Below are 19,812 nucleotides of genomic sequence, written 5' to 3'. Positions count from 1 at the left end.
TTTTCAACTTATATAAAAGGAGATATAAATCAAAACTGTTATGACATACATATTAAGAATGGGGCAGCTGTGAGATAGTAATATGAGCCAATCTAAGAATTACCAATCTAAGATAGGAAATTAATAAGAGAAATACAACATTCAGTTCAGCATCTGAATTTTATATTTAAAAGATACAACGTGTTATGTATAAACGTTGACATCTCCAAAAAGATATGTAAGAAACTACTTCTGGAAAGGGTTCCTATGTGACTGAGGAAGGAGTGGAGAAATCTTTCCTTTTCTTCGTATCTGCTTTTTTTTTCCTTTTAAATTGCTGATGCAGCTGCTTATTCAAGATTTCTTTGGGGGGAAATATTGACATAGAATATTAAAATCTGTAAGGGACCTGTCCAAGCCATTCCTTTTACAGCTTATTTAGAATTTCTCAAGTGCTTTGGATCACAGAACTAATGTTTTCAGCCTAGCTTCCTTTCTTTGTAGCTGTAGTTCTCAACTGGACAGCAGGTCTTAATAGGTTTTATCTTGATATCAGCGATCTTCTTTCTCTTGTTCATTATATTCCACGTACTTAGCATACAGTAGTTGCTCGGTAAATGTTTGAATGAATTTTTTAAAACTACGGTATTTATTTGTGACATGACACAGATAGAAAGTATTTCATCTTTATCTTTGAAAGAAGAAAAAATCATTTTTCTGTTGTTTCCTATTCCAATGAAAAACTAACCATAAATGTTATAGTTTAATTTTGACCTATTTTAAAGAGACATTTGTAAAGTTATAATCTGTTTAATGATTTTTCAGACACTGCCTTCATGTCCTGTTGACCGGAAACCTTTTCAGGCGGTGGTTAAATTCAGTGTATCAGAAGGTTGTGTTAAGGTAAGGCTTAGAGTTTATTTTATAGAATGAACTGTGTAAACTTAATTGAGATGATTTTGCTTTAATAGATACTTGAATGTATTTGTGAATTAACTAAGTTTAATGTGTTTAATTTCCATTAAAAAAATGAATGGGATATTAGATTCAGAGACAAACCCTCACAAAAAAGTCCAAAGTACCTGAAAATTATGTTTTCATGAAAAGCATATAATGTTGAGAAGATTAAACAAGTAAAATTAATATAAAATGGTGTCTTTGTTCTTAAGTGCCGGTGGTACTTGAAGGAAATGGTTTAATTAGAGAAAAATGTGGGAGTTTGTGAAAATCTTGAGAAGGACGAGAAGGACTTCTCACAGTTTCACAGTTGTTATGGGCAGATAACTTTTCTTCTGTTAAGTACAATTTTATTGTAATGCTTAATCTTGATCACATTCTTGAGATGCACACATCACACTGATGTTATTTGATTATGAACCATGATTTATGATTTGTATTCACATTTATTTTTGGCTTACCAAAAAAAGAAGAAAGAAATAGAAATAATTTTCCTAAATTGATGAATAAAAAATGAAAAGTGGAAAAGAGAGTAAGTAGCAAGTAAAGTGAAATGTGTGGTAAAGAGATTTCTTGATGTTATTGCTGATAAATCAGGAATGGTATTGTAAAAATGAAAGTTAAAAATGAAGGTATACAATATATATAAATGATGCCATTAATGGGAAAGACAAACTTCCCGAGTAGCAGCAAGACTGGTAGCTATTTTTGTGAGTAGAAAGGGGTATGTGAGCAACATAAAACTATTTAAACATTAAATATTCCTACTGTAGGTGTTTATAATTTGTTTTGATTATTTTCTCTGGATAAGTCTTGATGACATAAGGTACAAATGACACTACAGTTCAAATAAAATGACATGTGTAAAAGATCCTGCATGTTTAGTTGTGTAACTCTGGAAATTATGCAGATTAGTATATATCTTCAAGAAAAGATAAAATGTTATATATATGTGTGTGATATTATAATTAAAATTATAAAGCATAACTTTTCTGAAAGACGTGTTCTCTGTTTTTCTAGACCGTGTGTGTGTATGTGTGTGTATATATACACACACACACACATATATATATTATGTTGTGTGAATTAGCCTCCAAAGATACTCTGTAAAATTATGTTCTGTTGCTTGGAATAAAATGTATGTTTTATTTAATAGAATTTGAATGTTACTTAAAAGTTTGGAACAGTGCTAATCTAATTTTGTTAAACTTAAAATGTATTTTTTATCATATGTGATATTTATATACTCTTAATATCTTTCTTTGCCCTTTAACTTCTTTTGAATCTTTATTATCCTTTTCCCTTTACAATTAAACTTGAATGAGACATGCACAGTTGCTTATATTTTCAATCAATTGTTGGACATCTCTATCTAGAATACCAAAGGAATCTAAACATGAACAAACCCCAAACTTATCTCATTCCCAGCCCCTCTGCCAACCTCAGTTTATGGTACTGTAATCCTGGTCACCCAGATCAAAAGCCTCTGGAAGTTTTCCATTTTTTCTCTTTTCATTATTTTTGCTTCTTCTTTATACACAGTGTCTTAAATGCATTCCATTTCATTACCTCTCTGTAGACCCTCAGGCTGTCTGTCATCTAGATCTGTTCTGCCAATAGAAATATACCATCAATACACACCACTCTATAAACATTTAGTAGCCACATTAAAAGAACAAAAAGAAACAGTTAAAATGAATTTTTATATTTTGTTTAATCTAACATTTAATGTATTATTTCAACAGGTAGTATGTTAGAATTGTTATTGAAGGATTTTGTCTCCTATTGTTGTTTTCATTGAAATCTAGTATATATTTTACGCTTACATCTCTTTTTAAACCAGCCACATTTTCACATGCTCAATAGTATATGGCTAGTAACTATTGTCAGAGAAGGCAATGGCACCCCACTCCAGTACTCTTGCCTGGAGAATCCCATGGACGGAGGAGTCTGGTAGGCTACAGTCCATGGGGTCACGAAGAGTCGGACATGACTGAGCGACTTCACTTTGACTTTTCACTTTCATGCACTGGAGAAGGAAATGGCAACCCACTCCAGTATTCTTGCCTGGAGAATCCCAGGGACAGAGGAGCCTGTTGGGCTGCCGTCTATGGGGTCGCACAGAGTCAGAGGCGACTGACACGGCTTAGCAGCAGCAGCAGCAGCAGTAACTATTGTCTCATACAGTATAGTTCTACACTATTACAAGAGCTTCCTTCCAGTTTCCTGGCTTTTATAGTTTCTCTTTAACTGGTTCATTCTCCATATCACTGTCAAAAAAAGCAAATTTGATCATTTCATTCACTTACTTGTAAACCTTCATTTATTTTCTGATTTCTGTAGAATTATTTTCTTTTTCAAGGCCTTTACCGTCTGGTCCTAATATATTACATCAGTTTCATATCCTGTTAACTTTTTCTTCCACATCCGCATTGACTTCTCTGCACTCTTTTTATTCCCTCCATTTAGAAAATCTTTTTTCCTTAGACAAATTCCTATTCATTCTTTAAGACCAACTCAGAAATTATCTACTCATTAAAAGTCTTCTCTGGTATCGTCAGATAAAGTCAGTTCTACATATATATATAAGATCTGTGTTTATATTTCTGTTACGAGCACACTCATAACTCATTTGCATGCCTCTCTCTTTTTTGTTTCCCTAGAGCTTAGCACAAATACTCAGTTTATAGTTTAGCATACTTAAACTAATAAGCATATGTATTTGGCCTACACTTTCATTTAGACAGTATGCTTCTTTAATTTTTTGTTCTTTCAAGGGAAATGTATAGGTGTGATCCCATATTATCACTCTAAATAGGTGATTTTGCTTTTCTCACAGGTTCAAGTAAAAAGACAGTTGAGAGAAACAAAGGACAAGAAAAATGAAAGCTCTTTTAAGAAACAGCTATCCTGTCAGGAAAATTCTAAAAGCTGTATGAGGTTAGTGATAAGTTCCAGGAATGGAATCCAACTGTGTAGAATCAGAAGTTAGCAATTAAGAAAAAAGAGAGTACTTAAAAATGATGTGAAGTTTCAATGTATATAATTCTTTTAAAGCATTCCCTTGATAATTTAAAGACAGACCAGATGAAATGAGAATATAATTTATTTGACCATTGTCTTTGATGAATTAGTTTTTTATTTTAGTTTTTTCTGAGTTTGTTATAGATTGATATTTTTAAAAGATAAAAGTTACAGCCATGTAAAAAAAAACAAAACACAAGCCATTATGGATAAGCATTGGTGCACAGCCCACATTTTGAGTAATTGCTGTAGTATTTATGGACAGAAAATAGAAAATAACTAATGATACAGTACAACATTCTTCATGAGACTGTTGTAATTAAAACTATTATTTTTCTCCTTTTGCTTCTTTGTGTTGTAGCAGACACTTGCTAGTACTATAACAAATGTTTATGTTTGAAAAAATTTTTAAACATGTTTGGATTTCTTAGCTACTATTGTTAAAACATAATTGCCTAAAAATACTTAGAACTCAAGTTTAACAGGTATTAAGGTAATTTTTAATTAAATTGAATTAGTAGTGTACTGGAGATTTATTACTGAAAATAGCTTGTTGTAGTACTTATAAAATTTAACCCCTTTTTGATCTGAACTACATTTAGAGCTGTCGCAAAGTTGTATTAAGTCCGTATATTGTCAAATTCATAGTTAAATCTATGGCTCATTAGTACATTTCATCAGAATACTAATACCGTAAGAGAGTAAATGTATTACTAAAAACATTGACAATATTCCTTGAGATTTACTGAATTATGCCACTTATTTTTGACTCTGTAGCTCTCTAGATCTTAACTTTTAGGAAGTTATAGACTTTTTTAGTAATCTAAAGAAAACGGTAGAGAACTTCTACCCAAAAAGATACGTCATAAAATATACTTAAAGACAAAATTTCGTAGATTTAAGGGATTTGTGGAACACTCAGTTCAAGAGCCCACCCATAAACCCAAGTTAATAACTTCAATAGAGCAAATTTTATGTACAGTTTCTTTTAATTAATTTGGGTCAGCTTTGACTCTTCCATTTATGTTTGCTTAGTAAATAACACATCCCCAGGCATAATGAAGAAATACCTTTTGCTAGGTATTCTTTTATTATTCATTTATTCTTCATTCATCTCCTATTCTTGACTATGGCAATGTTATAGATAGGCATTTTTTTCAGAATTACCCAGTCCTCTTGGCTCCTCCTGAGAGTGCAGTGCTCATTAGTATGTGACCTATAACAGGGTCATACAGTGGGTCGGACACACCTGAGGTAGTCCACATGCTTAGCTGTTTTTTCTCAAGGACTTGTGGTTGAGGGATGGTAAAAGGAAGTAACAGATGCAAAATAGTAATTTGCTTTTGCCCACCAAGTCAGACATTAATGATTTCTCTCACAGTAAGTCTGTCAGTTACTAGATTTTTACTGTACATTCTTTCTGGAGTCTTTTGGATGTTTTTTAGAATTCCTCTCATTCAGTTTTATGTTTATAAGATGTAGGCCTCATTTCCAGCACTTAGAAAATAACCTATTTGGTGTTGCCTCTCCCTTCTAAAGATGTAAAACTCCTCTTTCTGATACTTTCCACTAGTTCCAGGGAAAGGGATTGCAGTAGTGTTTTGTTTCATGTTAAGTGAATCTCCTTTGTAGTCATTGGAGTGGAGAGTGGCAGCTAAGTGGGGAGTTCAACTCATCATGCTTTCTTTGCTAAAATTTAAAACTTGGTGCATAATAGCTTTCATTGTTGTGGGCAGTGTATTGAAAATAAATGAGCAGAGTAACAGTTTTCTTTTATTTCATCTCTTTATTGATCTTTACAGAAAAAAGATAATAGGAGAAGATCTGTTAAGTGTAAAATTTTATGACCTGAAGATGATACACAGTAAGTGACTTTTTCCTTGTATGTTCTACATTTTTTTCTTTGTTTCTTACTTTAATGCTTCTGCCAAAGTTCTTGTAAGCTTGGAAAACAGTCATACACAACAGAACTCTGCTGAGCTCTGTGTACATTGTATTCAGTTCTACATAAACTACTTCCATGGAATCATTTATACTGTTTCCTGCCCTTATTTTCCTGATCAACTTGGAGGAAGGGAAGGGGTCAGTGAATAAGAGAGAGAGAGAGAGAGACACAGTGTGTGTGTGTGTGTGTGTGTGTGTGTGTGTGTGTTGGAAAGGAAAATGAGAAAAGGGTATTTTCCAATTACTCAGTTAGCAGCCTACATTGTGGTCTTAACTCGACTCATTAGGGCCGAAGTCCTTAGGGGAAATGAGATAAAATACCTTGTGGGCCAATAACTGTAAGCAGTAATGAGGGAAGTCTAATAGTAAGCAGTTAATCCACAGTTCCCAGAGGAAGTTGTGGTTTAGCTTCAAGCCACACTTAATTTGAAACTTTATTTAGGAATAAAACATTTCTTACCTGTTTATGTACTACTATGTTCAGTTGCTCAGTCGTGTTTGACTCTCTGTGACCCCATGTGCAGTAGCCCCCCTAGGCTCTTCTGTCCATGGGGTTTTTTAGTCAAGAGTACTGGAGTGGGTTGCCATTTCCTCCTTCAGAGGATCTTCCAGACCCAAGGATTGAACTCGTGTCTCCTGTGGTTCCTGCATTGGCAGGGTGGATTCTTTACCACTGATCCACCTGGGAAGCCCACATATCTGTTTGAGAATATGCCTGTCTTTTGTTGTTGTCTAGTGTTATGGTTCTCTAATACAAGAAAGCTTTGCAGCAGGACATGAGGAAAATGTCACTTCAGTGCTTTGTGCCTCCTCTTTGAAACTTAAGCTGTTTATCTTTTTTCCAAAGAACACCTTACTATGAGCTAATTGTAAGCAGGGAGAGGTGAGCATTTATTTTCCATGCTAGGTTACGATTAATTTCTATTTATAGATAGAATTAATGAATTCATTGTTCTTAAAACTAAATGGTAATCAACTTCATTTTTTATACATTTGAATACCATGTTTGGGTGTTGTTACTGTTTTTTTAATTTGAATTAACATGGTCTCTCAGAATTACAGATAACCCCTGATTTACAGATTAATAAATATATGTCTTTAATAATTTACTCTTAAAGTGAAATTTCACTAAAAGAACTTTAATGGTTAGATAAACATTTTTCTTTAGTTAAAGAACTTTAGATATCAAAACTTCTTTGTTTTTCTGGGTAATTGCTATAGATTAGCATTGTTTTTTATTGAATAGCCTTTTGTTTGGTAGCTCTAGAATCAAATATAAAATTTACTGCTGAGGAAGATTAAATGATGTTACAGATTTTCTCTAGGTAGTGTAGTGCACTCTTACTATGATAATCTTAGTTTTAAGACTGCAGTAATTTTCTTTAAGTCTGCGTCTCTGGCCTGGGCTTATTTTTAGAGAGAGAGAAACATAGGCAAATCTTAGACCTATAGTGCTTGAGTATAGTGAAGGCCATTTATAAGAATCTTTGATTCATTTAGATTTGAGTTTTGTTTTGCTATTCAGAATATGGAATACTAAACAAGTTTTCAGTGAACCGTCTAAACCAGTTCAATAGTTAACTTTTTCCTTCCTACTTATCAAGATATAATTGACATATACAACACCAGTTTAAAGTGGTCAGCATAATGATTTGACTTACATACATGACACATCATAAAATGATTGCTGCGGTAAGTTTAGTGAGCATTCATCATCTCATATAGATACAACATTAAAAAAATAGACAAAAATTTTTTCCCTTCTGATGAGAACTCTTAGGATTTAGACCGACTCTCTTAACAACTCTCATGTATAATTAACAGCAGTGTTAATTATATTAATCATGTTTACATTCCATCCCTGTCAGTTCAGTGTACCATCGTGTCTGACTCTTGGTGACCCCACGGACTGCAGCACGCCAGGCTTTCCTGTCCATCACCAACTCCTGGAGCTTGCTTAAACTCATGTCCATTGAGTCAGCAATGCCATCCAACCATCTCATCCTCTGTCATTCCCTTCTTCTCCTGCCTTCAATCTTTCCCAGCATCAGGAGTTCTCAGCATCCAAGGAGTTGTTTATATCAGGTGGCTGAAGTATTGGAGTTTCAGCTTCAGCAACAATCCTTCCAATGAAAATTCAGGACTAATTTCCTTTAGGATTGACTGGTTGGATCTCCTTGCTGTCCAAGGAACTCTGAAGAGTCTTCTCCAACTTCTCCACAGTTCAAAAGCATCAATTCTTCGGCAATCAGCTTTCTTTATAGTCCAACTCTTACATCCATACATGACTATTGGAAAAATCATAGCTTTGACTAGATGGACCTTTGTCAGCAAAGTTGTGTCTCTGCTTTGTAATATGCTGTCTAGGTTCGTCATAGCTTTTCTTCCAAGTAGCAAGTGTCTTTTAATTTCATGGCTGCAGTCACCATCTGCAGTGATTATGGACCCCAAGAAAATAAAGTTTGTCACTGTTTCCATTGTTCGCCCATCTATTTTCCATGAAGTGATGGAACTGAATGCCATGATCTTCTTTTTTTGAATGTTGAATTTTAAGCCAACTTTTCCACTCTTCACTTTCACTTTCATCAAGAGGCTCTTCAGTTCCTCTTCGCTTTCTGCCATAGGGGTGGTATCATCTGCGTATCTGAGGTTATTGATATTTCTCCTGGCAATCTTGATTCCAGCTTGTGCTTCATCCAGCCTGGCATTTCGTGTGATGTACTCTGCATATGAGTAAAATAAGCAAGGTGACAATATATAGGCTTGATGTACTCCTTTCCCAATTTGGAACCAGTCTGTTTTCCATGTCCAGTTCTTACTGTTGCTTCTTGACTGGCATACAGATGTCTCAGGAGGCAGGCATGGTGGTCTGGTATTCCCATCTCTTGAAGAATTTTCCACAGTTTGTTGTGATCTACACAGTCAAAGGCTTTGGTGTAGTCAATAAAGGAGAAGTAGATGTTTTTCTGGAACTTTTGCTTTTTCAGTGATCCAGTGGATGTTGGCAATGTGATCTCTGGTTCCTCTGCCTTTTCTAAATCCATCTTGAACATCTGGAAGTTCACAGTTCATGTACTATTGAAGCCTGGCTTGGAGAATTTTGAGCATTATTTTGCTAGCATGTGAGATGAGTGCAATTGTGCGGTAGTTTGAGCATTCTTTGGCATTGCCTTTTCTTTGGGATTGGAATGAAGATGGACCTTTTCCAGCCCTGTGGCCACTGCTGGCCAAATTTTCCATATTTGCTGGCTTATTGAGTGCAGAACTTTCACAGCATCATTTTTTAGGATTTCAAATAGCTCAACTGAATTCCATCACCTCCACTAGCTTTGTTCGTAGTGATGTTTCCCAAGGCCCACTTGACTTCGCATTTTTTTGGCTTCCTTTATCCACTTCTCCTTCCCTCACCACTTACCTCTGGTAACCACAATCTTATCATTTTTTCTATGATTTTTGTTTGTTTTTGAAATATAATTGACCTGCAATATTATGTTATCCTGTCACACAACTTCATGAGTCAGTATTTTTGTACATAGTATCACCATGATTAGTCGTTACCATCTGTTATTATATGAATGTATCACATACTTTTTGACTATATTCCCCACACTGTACGTTTCATTGTACCTCTTAATCTGCCTCACTTCTATCTATCCTCTCAATCACCTCCCCCCTTCCAACAGCTTTGTTCTCTGTATCTATGACTATTTCTGTTTAACTGTGGTTTCGTTTTTTAGATTCCACATACAAGTAAAATCATACAGTATGTGTCTTTCTCTGTCTTACTTATTTCACATAGTATAATTCCCTGTAGGTCCATGTGTGTTGTTGCAGATGGCAAAGTTTTATTCTTTCTAATGGTCGAGTAATATTGCATTGTACGGAATATGTGTGTGTATCTCACATCTTTTTTATTCATTCGTCTGTTGCTTGGCACTTAGGTTGCTTCCATATATTTGCTATTATAAATAATGATACAGTGAAACATGGGAGTGCATATATCTTTTTGACTCTTTTATTTTCTTTGGATAAATGTCCAAAAATGAAATTAGCAGATCATATGGTAGTTCTGTTTTTAATTTTTTGAGGAATCTCCATAAGTTTTTTCATAGTATCTGCACTAAGTTACATTCCCATCAACATTGCACTGGGGTTCTCTTCTTTCCACGTCCTCACTTATTATTTGTTATCATTTTTGATAATAGCCATTCTTATAGGTCTGAGGTGATATCTAATTGTTTTGACTTGCATTTCCCTGATACTTAGTGATGTTGAGCATCTTTTCATGTGCCTGTTGGCCATTTGTATGTTTTTCAAAAAATGTTTGTTCAGATTCTCTGTTTATTTTTAAATCAGGTTCTTTGTTTTTTTGATTTTGAGTTCTTTTAAGTTTTTAATTCCTTATTGGATATATTGTTTTCAAGTAAGTATCTTCTCCCATTCAGTTGGTGCCCTGTTCATTTTGTTGATGTTTCCTTCACTGTGCAAAAGCATTGAAGTCCCATTTGGTTGGTTTTGTTTCCCTTGTCTGAGGAAGCAAATCTGAGAAAATTTTAAAAAACTGATGTCAAAGAGCTTTATTCTTATAAGAGTTTTTTATTTTCAGGCCTTACATTTAAGTCTTTAATCCATTTTGATGTTATTTTTGTTCATGGTGAGAGAAAGTTGTTGAGTTTGATTCTTTTGCCTCTAGTTTAATTTTCCCATCATCCTTTATTGAAGACTGTCTTTTCGCCATTATATATTGCTCCCTCCTTTGTTATAAATTAATTAATTGCCCATACGTGTGTATCCATTTCTGGATTTTCTGTTCTGTTCCATTGGTCTGTCTGTTTTGTATCAATACCATACTGTTTGATGACTAGCTTTGTACGTAGTATAGTTTAAAATTAGGGAGTATGATGCCTCTGGCTTTGTTCTTTCTGAAGATTGTTTTTGCTGTTCAGGGTCTTTTGTGCTGCCATACAAATTTTGGAATTGTTTGTTCTGGTTCTGTGAAAAATGCCATTGGTATTTTGTTAGAGATTGCATTGAATCTGTAGATTGCCTTGGGTAGTATGGTGATTTTAACAATATTAGTTCTTCTAATCCATGATCATGATATATCTTTACATCTGTTTGCATTGTCTTCAGTTTCTTTCACGAGTGTCTTAGAGTTTTCCGATTCGAGATCTTTTACCTCCTTAGTTAGATTTATTCCTAGGTATTTATTCTTTTTTGATGTGATTTTGAATGGGATTGTTTTCTTAATTTCTTTTTGTGATAGTTTGTTGTTAGGGTGAAGAAGTGCAACAGAGTTCTACATACTAAATTTTTATCCTGTAACTTTAACACTTTCATTGATGAGTTTTGGTACCTTTTAGTGGTGTCTTTAGGATTTTCTTTGTATAATATATGTCATCTGCAAACAGTGACTGTTTTGCTTCTTTCCAAAATGGATGCCTGTTATTTCTTTTTGTTCTGTGGTTGCCGTGGCTAGGACTTCCTATACTGTGTCGAATGACAGTGGCGAGAGTGGGCATCTTTGTCTTCTTCCTAATCTTAGAGGAAATGCTTTCAGCTTTTCACCATTAAGTGTGATGTTAGCTGTGGGCTTGTCATTTATGGCTTTTATTATGTTGAGATATCTTCTCTCTATTCCCATTTTGTTGATTTTATCATAAAGGGATGTTGAATTTTGTTAAAAGCTTTTCTGTATCTATTGAGATTATTATATGGTTTTTATTCTTTAGTTTGTTAATGAGTATCACATTGATTGATTCATGGATATTGAACCATTCTTTTATCCCTGAGATAAACCCCACTTGATTATGGCATATAATCTTTTTAAAGTACTGTTGAGTTTGGTTTGTCACTTTTTTGTTGAGTATTTTTGGGTGGATGTTCACCACCCAAAATTACTCCCAATACTGGGAGTAATTTTTTTTGTTCTCTCTTTGTTGATAGCTCAGTTGGTAAAGAATCCACCTACAGTGCAGGAGACCCTGGTTTGATTCCTGTGTCGGGAAGATCTGGAGAAGGGATAGGCTACACACCCCAGTATTCTTGGGCTTCCCTTGTAGCTCAGCTGGTAAAGAATCCCCCTGCAATGCACGACACTTGGGTTCAATCCCTGGATTGGGGTGATCCCCCGGAGAAGGGAAAGGCTACCCACTGTAGTATTCTGGCCTGGAGAATTCCATGGACTGTATAGTCCATGGGATCACAAAGAGTTGGACATGACCGAGTGACTTTCATTTTCACTTGTGTGTTTTGGTATGAAGGTTGCTGGCTGTGTAGTACTGGTTTGAAAGCAGTTTTTCAGGATAGTTTGAGAAGGATAGATGTTAACTCTTCTCTGTGCTGGTAGTCATCTGAGAAGGCTCTTTGTCCTAGACTTTTGTTTGTTGGGAGTTTTAAAATTTTGAATACATGTGTGCTAAGTTGCTTCAGTTGTCTCTCACTCTTTGCAACCCTATGGATTGTATCCCACCAGGCTTCCCTGTCCATGAGATTCTCCAGACAAGAATTCTGGAGTGGGTTGCCATGCTTCTCCAGGGGATCTTCCTGATCCAGGGTTCAAACCCACATCCCTTAAAGGAAGGTTCTTTATGACTGACACCACCTGGGAAGCCCAAATATTGAATAGCTGATAAAAATTTATTTCCTGCCAAAAGATTAACATTTTCCAAGGCCTGTAACTTAATGCCATGTCTACTTATGTTAGGATGCCTGAAGTAATTGGTTTAGTATAGGCAGAATATCCTAAATATCCAAGGCTTCCCTTGTGGCTCAGCTAGTAAAGAATCTACCTGCAATGCAGGAGACCTGGGTTCAATCCCTGGGTTGGGAAGATCCCCTGGAGAAGGGAAAGGCTACCCACTCCAGTATTGTGGCTTGGAGAATTCCATGGACTATACAGTCCATGGGGTCACAAAGAGTAGGACACAACTGAGTGACTTTCACTAAATCTGAATCTAAAAGGCAGAATATTGCTTAATACTTTATGAGTGGGTAGAATAAGAGTACTAATATTTAAGTAATTATGAGTAAATGTCTTAACAACTCTGGATGGAGTTGATGGATATTGGGTACTCATTGATAAATGGCTCAGTTCTGTAAATGTTGCACTTCAATGAAAGAAAGTGAAAGTGTTAGTCACTGAGTGGTGTCCGACTCTTTGCTACCTCATGGACTGTAGCCTGCCAGGCTCCTCTGTCCATGGACTTCTCCAGGCAAGCATACTGACTGAAATGGATTGTCATTCCTTTCTCCAGGGATCGAATCTGGATCTCCTGGATTGCAGGCATATTCTTTAACATCTGAGCCACCAGGGAAGCTCCTTAAAAGGATTTTGTTAGTGGATTGGATGTGAGGTAGAGAAAGGATGTGAGGTAGAGAAAGGAGGAGGTCAAGGGTGACACTAAAGTCCTGACCTGAGCAGCTATTAAAATGGCATTGCCAGTTGCTGAGTTGGGGAAGGCTGTTAGAGTGTTTGGGGTGATATAATAAAGAATTGTCTTTTGGACAAGTAGAGATGCTCTGAAAAAATATGGATGTTTGTATGCCATGTGCAAACAAGATTTTTTCATCTTTAGATTGTTTTAGTATAATTGGTTCATGTTCATGTGTGAATTTGTTCTTGGCTTTTAAGTCTAATTGATGGTTTCTTCCAGTTTTCATTTCTTTTCCCACTCTTGAATTGAGGCAAAAATGTTAAAGACTATGATCAGAAATAAGACTGGAGAGGAAGATTGAAGATGTCATAGGGAGTTGAGCAATAAAGCTGAAATTTCTGCATATTATCTTATACAGAGTAATTTTTTAAAATAATTTTATTTATTTTTGACAATCTTGGATTTTCATTGCCATGCAGGCTTTTCTGTAGTTGCCACAAGTGGGGACTACACTCTAGTTGCTGTTGATAGGCTTCTCATTGCAGTGGCTTCTCTCATTGCAGAACATGGGCTCTAGAGCGTGTAGGCTTCAGTAGTTGCCGTGCATGGGCTCAGTAGTTGCGGCTTCCAGGCTGTAGAGCACAGCGAGCTGTGTGCCTCAGTAGTTGTGGAGCACAGGCTTAGTTGCTCCGTGGCACGTGGAGTCCTCCTGGATCAGGGATGGAGCTCGTGTCTCGTACACTAATAGGTGGGTTCTTTACTACTGAGCCTCCAGGAAAGCCCTGTAAGGAATAATGCTGTGCAAGAAGATACCATTAAAAGATACCATTAACAAGGTTTCTTTTTCACTGAATTACAATGTGGTGAAACGATTTTAGGAAGATAGCTTGGTAAAAGTTACTCTAAAAAGATAGGAAGTCAAGAACCTATTAAAAAAATTCTAGAGCTGTCTATCTTAGGTTATATTTCTTTTTGTCTTCTGACTCATTTAGCATATTTGATCAATTCTGAGAACCCAGTTTTTTTGTTTGTTTCAGTTTCACATTCTGACATCTCTAAAGTGAGATTCTAATTGTTTTTCTTGTATGATCACTGTTGACTGCGCATCTGGATAGTTGCCACTGCTTGTGACTATATGAACATACAGAGTTCTGCCGTTAAATCTGGAGAATAGATAGCAAAAACTTGGAAAAAGAATTCATAGATTATTCTGGAATTTTCTTAACCCCTAGGACCCCTAATTGAAAGTGAGAGAACTGGGGGAAATTCATCAGACACATGTGCCAGCAATCCTAAGAAAGTCATAAGCTGGGTAATTCTACATCGTGAAAGTCACTCAGTCATGTCCGACCCTTTGCAGCCCACAAACTTAATTGCAAAACCAGTATAAAAGGCCAATACCAATAATTTAGTTCTTAATGGATTTCCTGAGGAATCACCACTGTTTTTTTTCTTCCAATTTTATTGAGATATAATTGCCATTTACAACACTGTGTAAGTTTAAGGTTTACCATATAATGACATTATGAAAGTCAAATGATATGGACCTAACAGAAGATATAAGAAGAGGTGGCAAGAATACACAGAACTGTACAAAAAAGATCTTCATGACCCAGGTAATCACAGTGGTGTGATCACTCACCTAGAGCCAGACATCCTAGAATGAGAAGTCAAGTGGGCCTTAGAAAGCATCACTACAAAGCTAGTGGAGGTAATGGAATTCCAGCTGAGCTATTTCAAATCCTAAAAGATGATGCTGTGAAAGTGCCGCACTCAATATGCTACCAAATTTGGAAAACTCAGCAGAGGCCACAGGGCTGGAACAGGTCCGTTTTCATTCCAGTCCCAAAGAAAGGCAATGCCAAAGAATGCTCAAACTACCGCACAAATGAACTCATCTAACATGCTATCAAAGTGAAAGTGAAGTCACTCAGTCGTGTCCGACTCTTTGTGACCCCATGGACTGTAGCCTACCATGCTTCTCCGTCATGGGATTTTCCAGGCAAGAGTACTGGAGTGGGTTGTCATTTCCTTCTCCAGGGGATCTTCCCTACCCAGGGATCAAACCCCGGTCTCCCACGTTGTAGGCAGGTGCTTTTACCGTCTGAGCCAGGGAAGTCTCTCAAAATTCTCCAAGCCAGGCTTCAAACAGTACGTGAACCGTGAACTTCCAGATGTTCAAGCTGGATTTAGAAAAGGCAGAGGAACCAGAGATCAAATTGCTAGCATCTGTTGGATCATCAAAAAAGCAAGAGAGTTCCAGAAAAACATCTACTTTATTGACTACGCCAAAGCCTTTGACTGTGTGGATCACAACGAACTGTGGAAAATTCTTCAAGAGATGGGAATACCAGACCACCTTGCTGCCTCCTGAGACATGTGTATGCAGGTCAAGAAGCAACAGTTAGAACTGGACATGGAGCAAGACTGGTTCCAAATCGGAAAAGGAGTACATCAAGGCTATATATTTTCACCCTGCTTATTGAACTTATGTGCAGAGTACATCATGTGAAATGCCAGGCTGGATGAAGCACAAGCTGGAATCAAGATTGCCAGGAGAAATATCAAATAACCTCAGATATGCAGGTGACACCAACCCTATGGCACAAAGCAAAGAACTAAAGAGCCTCTTGATGAAAGTGAAAGAGGAGAGTGAAAATGTTGGCTTAAAACTCAACATTCAGAAAACTAAGATCTTGTCATCCAGTCCCATCACTTCATGGCAAATAGATTGGGAAACAATGGGAAAATTGACAATTTTGGGGGGCTCCAAAATCACTGCAGATGGTGACTGCAGCCGTGAAATTAAAAAACAATTGCTCCTTGGAAGAAAAGTTATGACCAGCCTAGATAGCATATTAAAAAGCAGACATTACTATGCCAACAATGGTCCATCTAGTCAGAGCTGTGGTTTCTCCAGTAGTCATGTATGGATGTGAGAGTTCGACTATAAAGAAAGCTGAGTGCTGAAAAATCTATGCTTTGAACTGTGGTGTTGGAGAAGACTGTTAAGAGTCCTTTGGACAGCAGGGAGATCCAACCAGTCCATCCTAAAGGAAATCAGTCCTGACTATTCATTGGAAGGTCTGATGCTGAAGTTCCAATACTTTGGCCACTTGATGTAAAGAACTGACTTATTGAAAAAGACCCTTATGCTGGCAGTGATTGAAGGCAGGAGGAGAAGGGAACAACAGAGGATGAGATGGTTGGATGGCATCACTGACTCAATGGACATGAGTTTGAGTAAGCTCCAGGAGTTGGTGATAGACGGAGAAGTCGGACGCGACTGAACTGAACTGAAAATTATGAAATGATTATCACAGAAAGTTTAGTAAGCATCCATCATCTCATCTTATATAGTTACAACATAAAAGAAATAAAAAAATTTTTTTCCTTCTGATGAGAAGTCTTGGGATTTACTCTCTTAACAGCTTTCAGGTATAACATACAGGAGTGTTAATTACATTTATCATGCTTGTACATTACATTCCTAGTACTTACAACTAGAAGTTTGTACCTTTTGACTGCCTTCATCAGTTCCTCCTCCTGTCACTGCCTGTCACCACCATCTCTTTTCTTTGAGTTTGATTGTTTCTTTTTGAAATACAGTTGACCCACAACACTGTGTTAGTTCCTGGTACACACATAATTATTTGATATGTCTGTACATTTTTAAATGATCACCATGATAGTCCATTTACCAACTGTCATTATACAAAGATATTACGTATTTATTGACTATATTTTCTGCAAATCACCACTGTTCTGGATAGCATAGAGGATGATACTGTTGGAAAAATGGTTATCAACAAACTTGGGATGAAAAGTAGTTAGAAAAAATTGGATTCTGCATTAATGAAGGTTTATGAAGCCTTAACCAATTTATTATGTACTCATATATTCATTTTTATTAGTTAAAAAAGAAACTATGTCTGCATTAGTTTGCTTGGGCTGCTATTAGAATTCACTACAAACTTGGTGACTTGAGGCCACAGAAACTTACTTCTTCACTGTTCTGGAGGTTAGACGTCTGCCTTTTTGGGTGCCTGATGTCCTCTGCCAGCATTCAGAAGTTGTTTTGTGGAATTTGCTCAGCATTCAAGTGTTCTTTCGATGAATTTGTGGGGAAGAAAGTGGTCTCCCCGTCCTGTTCCTCCGCCATCTTAGGACCGCCCCTGGAGGTTAGAAGTCTGAAGTCATGGTGTTGGCAGATCCTTGCTCCCTCTGTGGGGTCTAGGGAAGATTCTTTCCTTGCCTCTTGCTGTAATTTCTGGTGGCTCCTGGCAGTCCTTCACATCCTTTGACTTGTAGCTGCATCTCTGGAATCTCTGCATCTGTCTTCTTATGGTTTTCTGCTCTGTGTGTCTCTATCATTCTTTGTCTCTGATAAGGACATACTCATTGGTTTCAGTGCCCACTCTAATCCAGTATGATCTCATGTCAATCTTTCTTTAATTGTGTATGCCATGTCTGTATTTCTAAGTGTCATATTCTGAGGTTCCAGGTGGACATGAATTTTTTTTTTTTTGGGGGGGTGACACTTTCAACCCACTGCATAGTCCAAAAGGGCTTTTTCAGTAATTCAGAAAAATTCTAAGTGGTAAGAAAACACTGTGACCCAGTTCTGATGCCCAGTTTGTGTTTTCCAAATAAAAGAACCAGGGCTCCTTGAAATAAATAAATGTTTCCAGGTTTGAGGTAGTAAATAAATGAGATATGCCTCGAACATTGTCTTTCTAATAGAGCTCAAGGAAACTTTCAAAGCAGTGCTAGGATTATAACAAAAAGTCTCAAGCATCAACAATGCATTGAACAAGAATCAACTATAGATTTAATAAGAATCAACAGTAGATTGGGTTCCTTCTAGCCAAAAATGGAACAATTTAAGCATCAAAAGGGGTAATAATATTCAGTAACTGTGAAGAGGGACAGTCATTGAAACCTGTCAGATTTGTCAAAGTTCATGAGTTCATCATGCTACCTTATCAGTAAGTAAATAAGCAGACTAATTGGTCTGTTTTAGAGGATGCTAGGAAGTTAGCTCACTTTTTAAATTTATTTTTTAATTGGAGGATTATTGCTTTATAACATTGTGTTGGTTTAGACTCATTTTTAAAGCCAATATATGAAAAAAGATACAAACATCTACCTTGCCTTTTTTATATAAGCTATACATCAAGGTAGTTGAAAATGTACATCAAGGTGAAGGAAAGTTCATTTCTTATAGAAATATTTCAGCAAGTAATTGAAAATTATGGAATTTGAACATCAGCATTTTGTAAATGAGCATCACAGCATTTAGGCAGTGATCAGTAAGTGCAAGTGAAAGTCATACAGTTGTGTCCAACTCTTTGTGACCCCATGGAGTATACAGTCCATGGAATTCTCCAGGCCAAAAGACTGGAGTGGGTAACCTTTCCCTTCTCCAGGGGATCTTTCCAACGCAGGGATCGAACACAGGTCTCCCACATTGCAGGTGGGTTCTTTACCAGCTGAACCACAAGGAAAGTCCAAGAATACTGGAGTGGATAGCCTATCCCTTCTCCAGCAGATCTTCCTGACTCAGGAATCAAACCGGGGTCTCCTGCATTGCAGGTGGATCTTTACCAACTGAGCTATCAGGGAAGCTGTTATTAAATATTTCCTTATGGAAGTAAGTACAAATATGCAATAGTGTGATGAAAGGAAAAAAAGAAAAAGAAACCCAAAAAACAAAACCTGCATCCAGTTAAGAAATCTAACTACTAATTTGTAAGACATACAGAGACTGAGATGCATGTTAAGTGACAACAAGGAGGTAAATCAGCAAAACATAGAGACCACAGACAAATGACCTGATTTCTTCTGTCAAAAAATTGGAGAGAGTTTAGAAGTGGGAGTGGGAGCCTGTGGATTAAAAGAGATGATAGAAACATTGAACCAGTCACAACTGGATTATTTGGATCCTTATTCTAATATGTTGTAAAAGGAAAGTAAAAGATAACTTTATGGACAGTTGGAGAAAATTGAAGATTAGGTATTTGGTAATAAGGAGTTATTGGATGTATTTTGTTTATTGATATCTTCCCCCACAGAACATATCTTTTAAAGTTAGTTATCTACTGAAATAGATATGCATGAATATGATAGGATGTTTATAGTTTGCGAAACTGGGATATGGGTATAATCAGATTTCATTATAATGTTCTATTTTGTGTTTGAAATTTTCTGTAATTAAAAAAAAATGTACCCTGAGAGTTTAATTGGCCATTATCCTCTCATAATGGTACATAAATAATTCAAGTTCTTAAAATAAACTTGAATGAAATATAGTATATTAGCTTGTTTTTGTGTGTGTGTGTGTGTGTGTTTTCTCGTAAGTTTTAAAGTTGTGAATAGTGATTGTTTTCTATGTGGCATTTTCCAGAGTATCAAGGTAGTAATGGTAGTTAAGTACTTAGTATTTGATTGTCTTTGGCTATAACTACCTGATAATAAAAAGGTAACTGATCTATGCCTGTAACAAACAGCAGAAACAAAGAGATGAATATAA

The 19,812-nt window shown here is 36.4% G+C and overlaps 1 protein-coding gene across 3 annotated transcripts in view; it reads left to right on the top strand.

Annotated features, from left to right (window-relative positions):
- The window catches only part of SCAF11 (SR-related CTD associated factor 11), a 94,288-nt gene that overhangs the window by 53,645 nt on the left and 20,831 nt on the right, over positions 1-19,812 (top strand). For all 3 annotated transcript variants that reach the window (XM_070370666.1, XM_070370665.1, XM_070370663.1), the window contains exons 5-7: positions 805-882; positions 3,776-3,876; positions 5,763-5,824. In XM_070370666.1, the coding sequence (XP_070226767.1) occupies positions 3,872-3,876; positions 5,763-5,824 (67 nt within the window). In that variant the 5' untranslated portion in view covers positions 805-882; positions 3,776-3,871. The remainder of the gene's footprint in view (positions 1-804; positions 883-3,775; positions 3,877-5,762; positions 5,825-19,812) is intronic.

The sequence above is a fragment of the Bos mutus genome, chromosome 5 (assembly GCF_027580195.1).
Source record: "Bos mutus isolate GX-2022 chromosome 5, NWIPB_WYAK_1.1, whole genome shotgun sequence".
Taxonomy (NCBI): Eukaryota; Metazoa; Chordata; class Mammalia; order Artiodactyla; family Bovidae; genus Bos; species Bos mutus.
This window is presented reverse-complemented; position numbering and strand designations above follow the sequence as displayed.